The following is a 14,294-nucleotide window of genomic DNA, read 5'->3' as shown; positions in this document are numbered from 1 at the left end:
TTGAAATATCTATGTCAAAGAGTTAGTCTCAGTTTTCCTTAGTAACGTAATGTTTCTGCAGACCATTTTCATTTGACCCGTATGAATTTACTCATAATAAGATCAACGAGTTTCAGCAATGTATTCTGAGTATGCGTCATGGTCCATGAATGAATGGATAAGTCTGTAGTGGGATAAACTTTTCTGGGAATATTTACTCTAGTGGAAGGCGCCTACACCCACGTCGTGCGAGACTGCGTCACAGCATGATATGGAATAACCACATCATAAAGTGGAAGTAATCTCCTTTGCCGGGCACGACTCTGGAGACTTATGAACGTTAATAAGTTGCATTATGAAACTAAAATGAATCCTACTAATATTATAAATGCGAAAGTTTGCAAGGATGTGTGTGTGTTTGTTGCTCTTTCACGCAAAAACTACTGGACCGGTTGCAATGATATTTGGTACGTAGATAGTTGGAATAACATATAGGCAACTTTTTATCCCGGTATTCCATCAGGATACGGACTTACGCGGGTGAAACCGCGGGGCGCAGCTAGTGTTATATATATCACAAACCCTTATTAAAATACATAATAAACTTTAACCATATTTCAAACAAAGCATCTGTCTAGCACTGTAGTTATTTTAATCTGCATAATTACAGTGAAGTGTAGGCGCCATAGGATCTATTGAAATGAAAGTACGAACAAGTTAGAACAATGACTAAGTACCGTTTAGTGGGCGGAATGTATATCTCATATTTATTTGTTGATTTAATTACACCACGAGTTTAGAGATAAACGCCTACACAGAGTTATAAAATATTCAAGAATAAGAGTTCAGCGGTATAAGCCCCAACGTTTAAAACACATTTAATAGTGAAACAATGTTCGTTGAATATATCGAGGTCAGAATTTTTATCGATAATGTAGAAAAACAAATATTTATAGTAAGAATTTATAAAATAATTTTCTTTTCTATATACTCTCCCACGATTGAACTATACGTGATGATAACCCTATAGTAATTGTGGGTTTCTGCAGCGCGTGGGCTACACATTGAGTGCAACACCTAGCTATTATTTATAGTCGTGCCTTGTTTACGCAATTTACTACTACAATGCCTAATTATACTTAACAATCAGGCGTTTTGCTTTTTAAAAGGGGGTGAGTGAATTTCGCCTTTTTTCTACAATTACTGCAGCTAACTGAATGCGGATTTTATTCAATCTTATTTTTCTTGATTTTAAAAGTTTAATTAAGAAGTTATAATTTTTTTTACCATACCCAGTACATTGTATAAGCCAAAACATATTAATGAACCACAAGCAAAGCAAAGAAGTTAAACGACTTAGCCAAATAGATAAGATGGAAAAGAGGACGTGAACCGTCTCTAGCACCTCTTTGAACTGTATCGTTTAGACGTTTTAAACCTCTCAACGTTGGCAAAGGGACAAAATCTATGTATGATGAAAGACTACTCATATATTTAATTTTTTTGTTTCTCTCTAAGTCAAAGATTTTAATAACATGGAATACTTTAAAATTGTTGCTGCAGATTTTTTTATAGTTGTCGACCAGAAGACAATACATTTTTAAGTCTATATGTCTGTTTATTATTGCTGCATAAAAGTTTTAAACAATTCGAAATATTTCCTGCGAAAAAAAAGGAGGTCAGGCATTTGAAGCTAACCTATATTGGTAACAGTGTGGCGTAATAAGTCGTAAAGCTCATTAAAAGTGTGCTATAGCTGCCCGCATCCGATCCGCCGTGTTTGTTTACGCCTGTCAAATGTTCGACACAGAGTATTTATAAGCGCGGAAGGTGCGCCGGAGCAACGAACTTGTGACATAATCGTAAAACTACCATTTTCCCAACAATAAAACAAAACACGAAAACGTGATTATTAGATGCGTAAAAGGAGTTGTGACATTTTTATTGTACTCGTGTCACGACCTTAAACTTGCCGCAGTCCTTACTCTCACTTGAATACGTGCAGCAAATACTTAATAACTTAATGTCATTTTGTTTAAATTACTTCATCCTCGGTTTAATATTTTTTCAAAGTGACTTCACTTGAATAGTTAGTTTTGAGAAAGCATATTATTTCATTTTCATCAATTGATCACTCAGGAACTACTGCTTCGATTTGAAAAGTTCTTTCAGTGTTAGATAGCCCATTTATTGAGGAAGGCTATAGGCTATATATGTAACACAGGCGAAACCGGGGCGGACCGCTAGTTCGTAATATAGCGAATAATATTTTGTGAAAGGGTTTTGCTTATGTCCATGTATGACCAAAAATAATATTAAATGAATACATAATCATGGTATAATACTGACTAATGAGTATTGGGCACAGGCATAACATAACGTCATGGAAGATGGAAATAAAGAATATATAGGTTGACGTATATATTGTTCCGTTTTACTAATATAATAGGTAAGAAATAAAATTTTCAGAAGCCTCATTACAAGTTTCCAAATCGAAGAATATTAACAAAACCGACTAATCGTCAATGCAATCATCTTTGGCGGAGTATTTAAACATTTCCGTTGAATTTATAAATAGTACCGAAGTAGGTAACTGTATGGACGGACGGCGCGGCACATTTGTCAACATCGCCTCGCTTTGATTCTGTTTCCAGTAGACAATGTCTGTTCCGTTCATGATTTTTCCAAACAAATCTTCAATCATTAAACGTATAATTTTCATCAAACTTTAATATGTATGGATTTTAAACACTTATCATTTAGTTTAAATAAAATTAGTCCCTATTCTTATGTTTTGAAATAATTGGATAAAATTTACTATAATAATTTACACTTTAACCTGATAAAAATCGGAATGTTGCAAAATAATTACTATCGTAATTTAGGAGACAATTTAACGAAAAATATGTCTTTCCTGATCATTTTATTTTAGTTCAATCAATGTATAGGAAAAATGAAAATATGTTTTATTTAATGCGCCGAGGCTTACAAATTATAATTGATAGAAATGAAATCTTCATGCGCGAATCTGTCCGCGTTTATTTTTTAATTAAAAGTATAATTAGACACGTGTTCTTAATAAATCCTGTCAGTATTGTAATACATTTGCGCAGTTGTGGTTGTTTCAATAAATCGTCGAAGCTCACTCGCAACCTACCGTTAGTAATTTATTATCAGAGACCTTTGCGAACATCTGATTTGAATCGCCAATTCGCAAACCATAATACTTTTTATTTCGCTTGCACATTTAAATTTACCTTTGTTAAAGTTGATTTATCATCTACATACGTTCTGAAATTACGGTGCATTAACAAAACTCGTTGCACTGTGTATTCCTCGTAAGGAGGGAATTTTTTACTATACAATTATGTAAAAATTACTTAAAATATCTTTTAACAGAGGAAAATATATTTTACAATTAGTGCACTTTTCACAAGTAAATTACAAACAGGAAAAACGAATTTTCTGCCATTTATCTCGTCTTCTGGTTTCGATGTTAATATTTTTACATTGCCCAGAATTTTGTTATGCGTTCATAAACAAAATAACATTTTAACCGTTCTACCGACACAGAACTAACTTAGTTTCGTATAGAAATGACATTGAGTAAATATAACCGACACGCGCGCCGAATACGCGCAGCCCATGCGCGTGCGCTCTTGTGACTAACAGAGAATCCCGAAAGCTTCAAAAGCTGTTCAGACAGGTGGCAAATATACGTATGTAAGTTTCAGCTAATACTGAAAATGTTTAAATGAAGATTAAATATTAACACCACTTGATCATAATCACAAGGTCATACGGTGTCTTATAGAATAAGACTTGCTTAAAATTTAAATGAACTAGCTGATTGCTTATTGATATATAAGCACTAGCATTCATTATCGTTTAAAACATACTGAAAACATTTCCTATAATGATCGCGAAAACTGACTGTGTATTTAACACACTTTAACATTATTATGGCTCAATTAACATTACTATTCTGTGTCTATCACATCACACGGAGATTCATCTTGTCACCCTCATACCACCTCTGCGTGTCACAAGATTTATCAACAAAAAAAGGCTTTGTTGCAGCGAGCCTCACGTCCGGGACCGACACTTGACCTACCGACGTATTTAGATCTTTTGTGAACGGGATAAAGGGATGCGTGACTACACGTTTGGGTGACAGAGTCTATGAATAAAAATATCACTCTTTCAAACGTTACGTCTGCTTCGAATTTTTATAGAATTACAATCCTTATAAGTATTTCAAAAATTTTAAACAATAGAAAAATTTCGATCGTATATGGTGCCCCTTAGGCACATAAAACCGATAGGATGTAAAAGAAATTCGATTGCTGAAGATCGTGTGTGGCCATGGATCGATTTATTTATATTATTTGAAATTCGCAAGTTATAATATATTTAAAGGCAGAATGTTGCTGCTACTGTCCTACTACACGTTTGGAAAGCTAGAGAATTTTATCCATTGGCTATTAAACAAAAAAAAAAACAAATGAAAACACATGCGCGAAGTTCTTAAATCTTAATAATACGTTTGTCCTAATTTCCCAATTCCGTTTCCGAACACAGGTGATAGTGATATTAACCTGGCGTTATTTTTACAGGCGTTTCACAATCGCAGGTTAACGGTGCAATGAATCTATTTTATGATTTAATAATAATCAAACAACATAATTACAATTTAATCATTCATGTTACACATCAATTAAAAAATATGTACGTATATTCAAATTTACTCAATGAGATAAGAGGTAGGCTATATAATAGTCTTTATAGTATTATCATGTATGGCCTGGATGAAATCGCGGAACACAGCTAGTTTATATATATTTATAAACGACCAATGCATTAAATGGTGCATCCATCTTTTATAGATGAATTTAAGATTTTTATGATCCCTAATGTCGGTTGCTTGCGATTGAAGTGCGTTGCATCACACACATGTAACTGGTTTTATTGCAATGTTTATTTATATTTATTTGATATCAATGAATGTATTGCTTGAATAATAACTAACTTTATTTAGAATAAAGTAATTATTATTAAAGCAATACATTCATACATTGGTAAAATTATTCTATGACATACTATAATAAATTGATAAACGTTTAAGTGTTACTGAAATATACATAAAGTTATTTTTGGACTTGTTTGACATCCATAAATGTCCCTCATACCAAGAAACCAAGCGAGTCATCCGTACAATAGAGTTCTACAGAATGACCATATTTAACAATGCAAATTCAATGGTTTTAAATATTCTTAAATCGACATGAAACAAGCTTCAAATATCCATATTTATTCGTTCATAAATCTCATACAACGACCGAAAATCAGTTGTTATTTTATTACTTGAGTTTTCATACTGGTTATTCATGCTCTTTGGCAGACATTTCGGCCAGGTTCGATTTACCGGCCGCAGCGATGAAGATCGGGATAGTGACTCATTGGCCTGACTCACGCTTTTCCTAGCGGGTAAATTATACTTAGTACGCGTTATCTACAGGATAGCGAGCAATGAGGCCACGTCGTTTCAGAAAATAGTCTAAGCTATACATCAAAATATTTACACTATCAAACAAATACTACTTAATATTTGCAAAACAATTTTAAAACCCGTTTCGTTAGTCATCTTCAAACGTATTCTGTACGGTCCGCAAATGATTACAATTTTGACAGTGTACTTTGAGGTTAACAAACACTCGCAGACAATATCGATTAGCTTGTGGGAGAGGTCGGTGTGATTGTTATTTTATTGGCTTAGTGTACAGTACCTATTTATGAAGATAAAATCAGAAAAATGCCTTTATTTGCGTTTAGGGAAATACAAAGTACCTAATACACCAGCGATAATGTCGTATGTGGCACGAAATGTTGAAATGTCTCTATTATATGGATCTTATATACATATAATCTTAATATACATTACAGTGCAATAAACTAAAATTGAAGCTGGATAGAAACATGTAAATAGAAAAACATTTCAATAGTATTTAAACGTTAAATCTGATAAACATTCGTAATTCGATTAGTATTCGATTTTTATTGGGTCTATTGTCAATACGCACAATGCGACCGAACGTATTCTTTGAAGGCGCGTCGCTCCACTTTAGAACGACAGATTTAATTTATTTTTCATTTCATTCAATTTAAGGCTTAACAAAGACCCTACGTAATCGAGTTGCAACAATCAACAAGCCATAAATCAAAATAATATAGTGTGCTCAAAACAATTAAGCCCTCGAATGGATGAGGCGGGAAACCTACGCACCGCAGTCATTTGAAGCAAATCATAGATTTATGATACAAGGGTGTGAACACTGCAAAACGAAAGTCGTTAGGTAAAGGAAATTATGATTTAAAGAGCTTTTTTTGCAAATTAACAAACACCGTGATAAATCATAAATATAATTTCTTTTATATATATAAATATAATATGTTTTGTATATATCATACTTCCTAATACTTTCTTATAGATGTATATATAAAAGAAGATAATAAAAAATGATCTTCTTCAGCCGATAAGAAAATGATGAACAACTATTTAATCGTGATAAACGGCCGGTTAAAACTTTGCCTATCACATAGAAGACTTTAAATAAATCATTATTGTATCGACGCAAATCTTAATTGATTTTGGTTTTGATTCCAAGCACGACATGCAACGGTAAGCCAATTAAACGACGCAAAATGTAATGAACCGTTAATGAAGCGTGCCGGGAATTATAACAAATATCATAAAGTTACATTTACGTTGTTAGCTTGTGTCGTATCCGAAGTAATTAGCGAATTTTCAATAAAACTTTTTGAATAAATAAATTTGCATAAAAATCCTAATTATCAAATATAATTTTCTAAAAGATGATTATGTCGAGTTCTTGATTTTGTTGATGAGAATTATTAGAAAAAGAAACGGGTTTAATTACATGAATCACTTTAGCAAAGTAAAAATTCGCATTCGGTTTATGTGCATTCAAAAATATTTGCTCTTATTTGAATTGTGTAGCCGAATGTCCATTGATCCTCTATCTGCAAGATATTAAATTTTATTAGTGCCATAAAGCTCAATCCAATTGAACATACAGATGCATCTGTGAGAATGTCTTCCCAAGATATAATATTCCTATTGCATTTCATATCACAATTATTGTTTATCTAAAGCAATATTGTAAAGAAGAAACATTTGTATTTATAATTGCAATAGTTTCACACAAAAGCCATTGGAAAGCTGAATCTTCAATGATTGACATAGGCTATATATGTACCACGGGCGAAGCTGGGACAGCTACACACAACAACAACAACAACAACAGCTAGCTAATGTGGAATAAACTCAGAGACTGTGCGAATGATTTCATTATTATACTTTTTGCGTAAATAATGTAATATGTTAGATGATTTTTGTCCGCATACCGAGCTTAATGTATCACATTTATAATTTTATTAACAGCTGAAATAAATCTAAATGAACACAGACGACGGTCGACATTTCTTAATTGACATGTCAGGTTACTGGACCGCACTGTATTCTGAAACCCGATACAATATTTAGCATCAAATATTTCGCCATGTTGGCTTGTCCTACACCGCTCGAGTTCATATAATGACTATACTTTACGAAATTACACATAATTAAATTATTACATTATCTTTATTGAGTTAATATATACGTATATAGTGCAAAACCAAAAATTAATGCACCGACAACATTTAGGTTAGTATCTTATATTATTTTGATGTTTATCATAATATTTTTATGTCAATTTACCATTATAGTATAGTACTTATTCTTATCACAAATTTAAATGAAATACCTTAACGTAGTTGTTCGATTATCATGAATTCGCAGCAACCAAACACGCGGTCGAAGACTGTAGCGCCATATGTTAGATGCTAATTACAACGTGACAATCTGCGGCTCATGAGTGGCCGTAGTTTATATTCATTGGACGTTGCATTAAAATCCCATTCACGCGATTTGAAGAATGGACTTGTGTGTAAAACCACGGGACGTGAGACTACACGACTTCATTGACAATACTGTGATTTATAGAGAATCTATCGCTAATAGCCAAGTTGTACTTAACAAGCATTTTAAAGAGATGGTACTTTGTTGACGCTAACGTCTAGGCGCCGTATATTGTAATATAGTGAAAATAATTATTATAATTCACATACAATAAGCAAGTGAGGGAATTCATTCCTCCATTTTTCCTCGAATCTGAATCTCAACAATGAAAAAATAAAAAGGTTTTTCGCATTTGTATTGTTCATCATAATGTAAAAACAACAGGGGAAACGCAAGTTCCCCTCGTAAATTGTTTGACTAAAAGATAGTTTTAACATAATAGCTCCACCATATATTTAAAAAGGTAAATGTAACGAATATTTCCTACCTATTTCTATTACGTTCCGTTTTAATAGATAGCATATTCGTATAAAGAGAGATTTTTGAGAATTCTAGACAATCATTTTCACTTATCATAAGAATAACATTGTTGTTTTGATATCAAAACTACTGTTTAATAAGATCATCATATAGTAGAATTTTTTAACTTTATTGGTCAATATATTTAAGTTTGTCGCATTCATCCGTAATATGTGTATTGAATAACTCTAAGTTTCAATATATTGTAACGTATACAAATTTATCAATAACAACGGCATTGCGTGTCTCGAATATAGAGTATAAAACAATTATAAAGGTATCCTATAATTGTACAAACGCTCGGGTTTCCCTCGTCTGCACGGTCCGATAAAAATTAACGTGGGCTTGATACCGCGAATTAATTCAGTACGTGTACAAAAGATGTTCGCGTTCCTGCCTCACAATGAGCTGCGTAAAGGTATGAACACAAGGTTTTATTTAATCGATAATAAACTTACTTCGCTTGTTTATATATTATAATAGCGAAAGTGTACCTTTACTTAATCTTATTCAATATCGTCTCTTTTTTATGTTGTTAACATACAAATAATACAGAACTGATGAATAAAAAATGCTTCGATTTGAGATTTTATGTCGTTGTATGCAACGTTGATGAGAAAAATAACATTATAAATAATGTATCCATATTGGTCTTTACTTCGTTACTAATCCATCCGAGAATTCGAGCTATTTTATGTAAAAATATTTGTTTGGATATTGTTATAGAGTTTAGAAAAGAAGAGAGTGATATAGGCTGCTTTTTAACGCCGTTTCATAAAACACCTCATTTCTATGGGAATTTTATTTGAATAAGCAACGAAAAGCTGGTCTAATATAAAAATGTTCATAAATCTATAGTTCTCTGGAGTACATGCCATGTCTTATAAAATCAAATCCCAGTGATTTCACTCGGCTTTTTCATAAATTCACATTATTTACTTAATGAATATTACAAATTTTACAAATTTATCTGGTATAGCATTTTTGGAGGGTAGGAATCCTGGCTGCGAAAACCTTAATATGATTTAAAGAAAAGACCTTAATTTTTCTTTACGAGACGCTTATAATTTATACAAACGGTAGTGTAATACTACCTCAACGGTCAGTTGCGGTGCACATTCCATGGCAATTTTGGGGAGGACAAAGAGCCCACCTGTCCACAATCCTAACATGCCAACAGAAATTTATACCAGCCTGACTGCTGTACGATGACCGCACGTAGGAGTGTGACGTCACATACCACAGTTCAATTGTTTTTGTTCAGTAATTGGAACATGATTGCCATTACTTCAAGGCTCTGATTTGACCTAGTATGAGATTGAATATTGTTATTAAATATAGATTACATGTTTCATTTAAGATAGAGGACTCATTCAGATATGGTTGCGTAGCTTTCTGATAAATATCATCGTATCACTGTTGATGATTCTACACTTTTAATTTGCGGAAACGAAAATGCATTATTGTTATATGTTTATGTAACTACTTTTAAACATCATTAATTGTATGTTTATACTGTAGCTGAAATGGTGTATATATAAAAATATCGATTTTTGTCCAATTAATTGTATTAAAGAGACCTTCACAGTTATTAAAAAATAGATATACATGTATACACTTTATTACTATCAATGAATTGTTTGCATTGTTATTCTGTTCGCATTGTCTTTTGAATACACAAGTAGTATTGAAAACCCATACATAGTCAACCTTGATCAGTTTCTCATACAATGTACATACCTGTAAAATACTTACAATAACGTTTTGTTTTTGTTTTCTAAATTTATTGTAATAAGAAAGATAAATAAAGAAGCAATACTCCTAATTTATTATATTTAAAATAGTTATCGAGCTAATTTCTTTTAACATAGCAAAGGAAAGAGCCACAAAAATCAGTATTATATGAATATTTGCAGGTACCCTTAATTAATGAAAAAATTAAATCGTATTTCCACAGAGAAATAGCAGCATTTATCCGTATATAACATATTCATAAAATTCTATATACCCTGTATTGTAAAATTAGAAATGGAACGAAACCATTTATGTAAAACAAATTTTTATTACATAATAGCTTCCGATTGCATATTTTTTTTATTTAAGACGGCCCCCAAAACATATTTTTTAACATTTTATTTGTCAGCTCATAATCATATGTTCTAATTTCCGAGATGATGATGCTACTATGATGGAATTCATTCTGCATATTAAAATTTCAACGTGTAATAAATCGCGTTTAAAATCCGTTGAAAAGTTTTTAATTTCTAAGTGTTCAAAGCAAATTGGTATGTACTTTTGTTGATAGTTAACCTCCGTCACCAACAGACCTGCAGTGCAGACATCCCCTTCTTCCGTACCCTAACTACATCCTTTGTTTAATTAGCCATCTAAGACGCTTTCCGAAGCATTCACCATATTACGATCTTCTGAGTTTGAGTGAACATGTCAATAATAATTATATCACCCTTCCAGAATCTGCCAAGACTCCCCACGTAATATTGATGCATTGAGGCTTAATTAAATATTATAAGAAGTATTAATTTCAAATCAGAGTGCAAACGTATAATATTCAAAGTAGATATTAAGTTAAATTTGATTATATGGAAACTTTCATCTCATTCTTAAATATAGTTTATTTCGTTTTTGTAGAAAATAAATCACAATTCACACTCAATATCCATATAACACATCTATCACTCTATAAGCTGAGTATAAAAATAAGAAATGGCCACATTATTTGCTCGATGGGGTGAATAAATAATATGTCCGCTGTCACGAAAACAAAAGATACTCGTACATCAGATGGGGAGTGACAACTCTATATAAATATTAGTTTCCGTACCACTTTCCGTAGTCGTATCTACTAATGAGATTGAGATTAAAATAATATATTGTTTCATTGCAAAATATTGAACTACTTTGAAAATAGTAAATAAGTTTAATTTGAAAACGTAGTAAAAATTTAGATTTCTATGTATACAAGAGAAAAGCGAAAAGTCGAGTGAAGCGAGACGGCTAATTCAATATTATTATTGCAGGAAAATGTCGGAAAATATTTTATACGAATGAAAAATCACTCATCCGTTTTCCCGACATAGATTAAAGGTTTTTATCGATAAGACCGGACTTGATCCTTTATAAATAATAATACGTATAAGTAAATTTACATCTTGTGCTTTAGTGTATTTTGCTATTAATATACAAAAAATAATTAATAAATAAATTCGTAGTTTCAAAAAAAATCTATTCTCAAAAAATCTGATCAAAATATGTCAATATTATTATTTTCACGACATCACATTTAATATTAACGGTTAAAGAGCATAATCACAAAAATATGCTTTTTGAACACAAACTTACAAAGCTTTTCATTGCTCATTCACCTGAGGGCGAGTTTAGATTGAAATTTTCATTTTCTTCTTAGAGCTACCGAGTTTCCCCTGTAACCCCTCCGCATAGATTTGCATGCGCAATTTTCAAATCAACCACTGACTGGCAAACAACAGCCCTGATTTGTTCTAATTATATATTAACAAGGTTCATTGTTTAGTTAAATTAATATATAAAAAGTTTTTGTTACCATCACCGTAACATTAAAAATCATATATTCATCACATGTAAGTTTATGATTTTCATATTATATATTTTCTAATTTAACAAAGCCTTAGCAATATTTACCTCTATTGTAGTTTTTCCGGATTCTTGCCATTTCATAAGATGTTCACCTTTGAGGGACCAGCCAGGAGCATAGCTGATGAGTCCCGCATTCCCCACCAACCCCGCCCCGCGGTTGCCCGGAGCTACTTCACCCGCCTCCGCTTTAGACTTCTTGGGGCTCGTCTGAAGCCGGAAAAAACTGCGCCCGTGAATCTTACAACTTTTCGAAGGGGAAAAGAAAAATGAGCTCTTTTTCGGCGATTTGTCTTCCTCCTCTTGTCGTTTAGATGTGCCAGGTATTTCTTCCGGAATCTCTGGGACATGTGTGGCATTCTCGGATCCATTTTGTGGGGCTGTTGCGGGTTTAGGCCCAGAGTTTTCGTCGGCGACGAATAAAAGCGTTCTTTGTACAAATGGTGTAGCTTTATTGTAAAATTCAAACGGTTCTGGTACTTTGAAAGTGGCTGGTATCGTAGTACGATGTGTTTTTGATAGTCTTTGCTCCATGTATTTTCTTGCCATGCCATTTATGTGATTACGAAATTTTAATAATACGTGTTATATTAAACATTACTTTTTACATTCACGTTTAACTTTTTTTGTTGGCAATTAGTGCGAATATCTTTGAAAATAATATGGAAGTAAATAAAGTTTGAAATTTTTATTCTTTACAAAGTATCATTTTTTTTGTTTCAGGGATAATTCAGTACTTAGATTACTGCAAAATGTATATATTTAACTAAGCAACTATCTTATTAAGTTAGTAGTTTGGCAGTATGTAGATAAATAACTATTAAACAATTAAAAATATTCTTAGGTGAACAAAAGAAAACATTTGAATGGAAAAACATTTCAAGACAATTTATTACGTATTTAAAAGTTCAATTCTTAAAATACACGTATATACACGTACATTTCCAGTGATTCTATACAGCAAGCTGAAAGCCTTCGGCGACGGGTTGCAATTTTCACGCGGAGGCTCCACCGATCGATCGTTGTGCGTGAATAAACATTGCCACCCTCGCCTTACGCGTACAAATTTACAAAAACCAATATCATAATTCCTATTGTCGTGGTACAAAGTTCATTTTCCTCTCTAATCGCTGTGTGACAAAACAAGAGTGAAACTGTTCGGTGCTACCGATATCAACCAAATTTCATGCAGCGTTATTTGTACTGTAAACTGAAAGTAGACAATTAGCTAACCCTGTTTCAGTTTTGGTAAAATGAATGCCGCTATGATTTACATGGAATTCAACATGATTAGAAATTACTATTATATGGGAAAACTATGTAATGATTTACGACCTGATTATTAATAATTATTATATCAGATTAAAGACAAGGAAACGGAGCAGCGTTTGCTAACACTTACGTTCAGTTACCGCATCCAGCGGAAAACATAAACTGTTTCCGTTGGTAGGTAACATCTTGCTGTATACGGCTAAACTACATGGGTGATAAATTTATTGCACGGTCGTTATGGGGCAATTTATGCCATCACTAAATTCTCATATCGATTTGGTAATCCTTTATATGAAATACTTCTAATTTAGTCCACTTTGTACAATTATACAGTACGTATATAAGCTTTTGAATTTTTTACAATCTCAGGAATGTATTGTTTAAACATATATAGTCGAGGTTGAGGTTTTGAATCGTATCTCTAATAGTTCAGACGGGCAAATCGGCTCTCGACCCTCCAAATTACTATAATCATTTTCCGAAATATAGCAAAAAGTTTATTTTATATTTTACATAGCAAGATATTAATTGACATTTGTAATTTAATGGTCGCATAATATGCCATCTCACCAATTAGTTTTATTTGATCTCAATGTTTATATCATCAAAGATAAACGTGTGTGATTTAAATAACCGGTTGTATTATAAATAAAACTCTTTTAAAACAAACATAAAGGTTATCTGTGGTCACTGCAACGTTATATCTGATACGAATATAGAAACTTCTTTCAGGTTGTAATAAACGGGAAGTCACTTGATCCGCGCTATTCCCAGTTGATTTTGCTTTCTCTAGCCTGGTCCCCTTTCTTCCCGTGCTTTTGTAAATAGCTTTCCAATCCGCCTTCGAAGGGGACTTATTACATTTCGATGACAAGACGAATTGGAGACGGCACGGAGGGCTTTTCTACAATTGACCGCAATACTGTAGTTACAAAAATAATTGTGAAACTTTGTTTTGAGATAAATCGTACTA

At 32.6% G+C, this 14,294-nt stretch overlaps 1 protein-coding gene across 5 annotated transcripts in view; it reads right to left on the bottom strand.

Moving 5' to 3' along the window:
* Positions 1-14,294, bottom strand: part of LOC119830520 (protein sickie) — a 125,307-nt gene that overhangs the window by 83,873 nt on the left and 27,140 nt on the right. The window contains exon 1 of one of the 5 annotated variants that reach the window (XM_038353575.1): positions 12,098-12,523. The exons of the other annotated variants lie outside the window; for them this stretch is intronic. Coding sequence (XP_038209503.1) covers positions 12,098-12,133 — 36 coding nt within the window. The 5' untranslated portion in view covers positions 12,134-12,523. Of the gene's footprint in view, positions 1-12,097; positions 12,524-14,294 lie in introns of those variants that run through there. 5 annotated transcript variants of the gene reach the window in all.

Source organism: Zerene cesonia, chromosome 11, assembly GCF_012273895.1.
Source record: "Zerene cesonia ecotype Mississippi chromosome 11, Zerene_cesonia_1.1, whole genome shotgun sequence".
NCBI lineage: Eukaryota > Metazoa > Arthropoda > Insecta > Lepidoptera > Pieridae > Zerene > Zerene cesonia.
The sequence above is the reverse complement of the archived record's forward strand: the minus strand, read 5'-3'. Positions and strand labels throughout refer to the sequence as shown.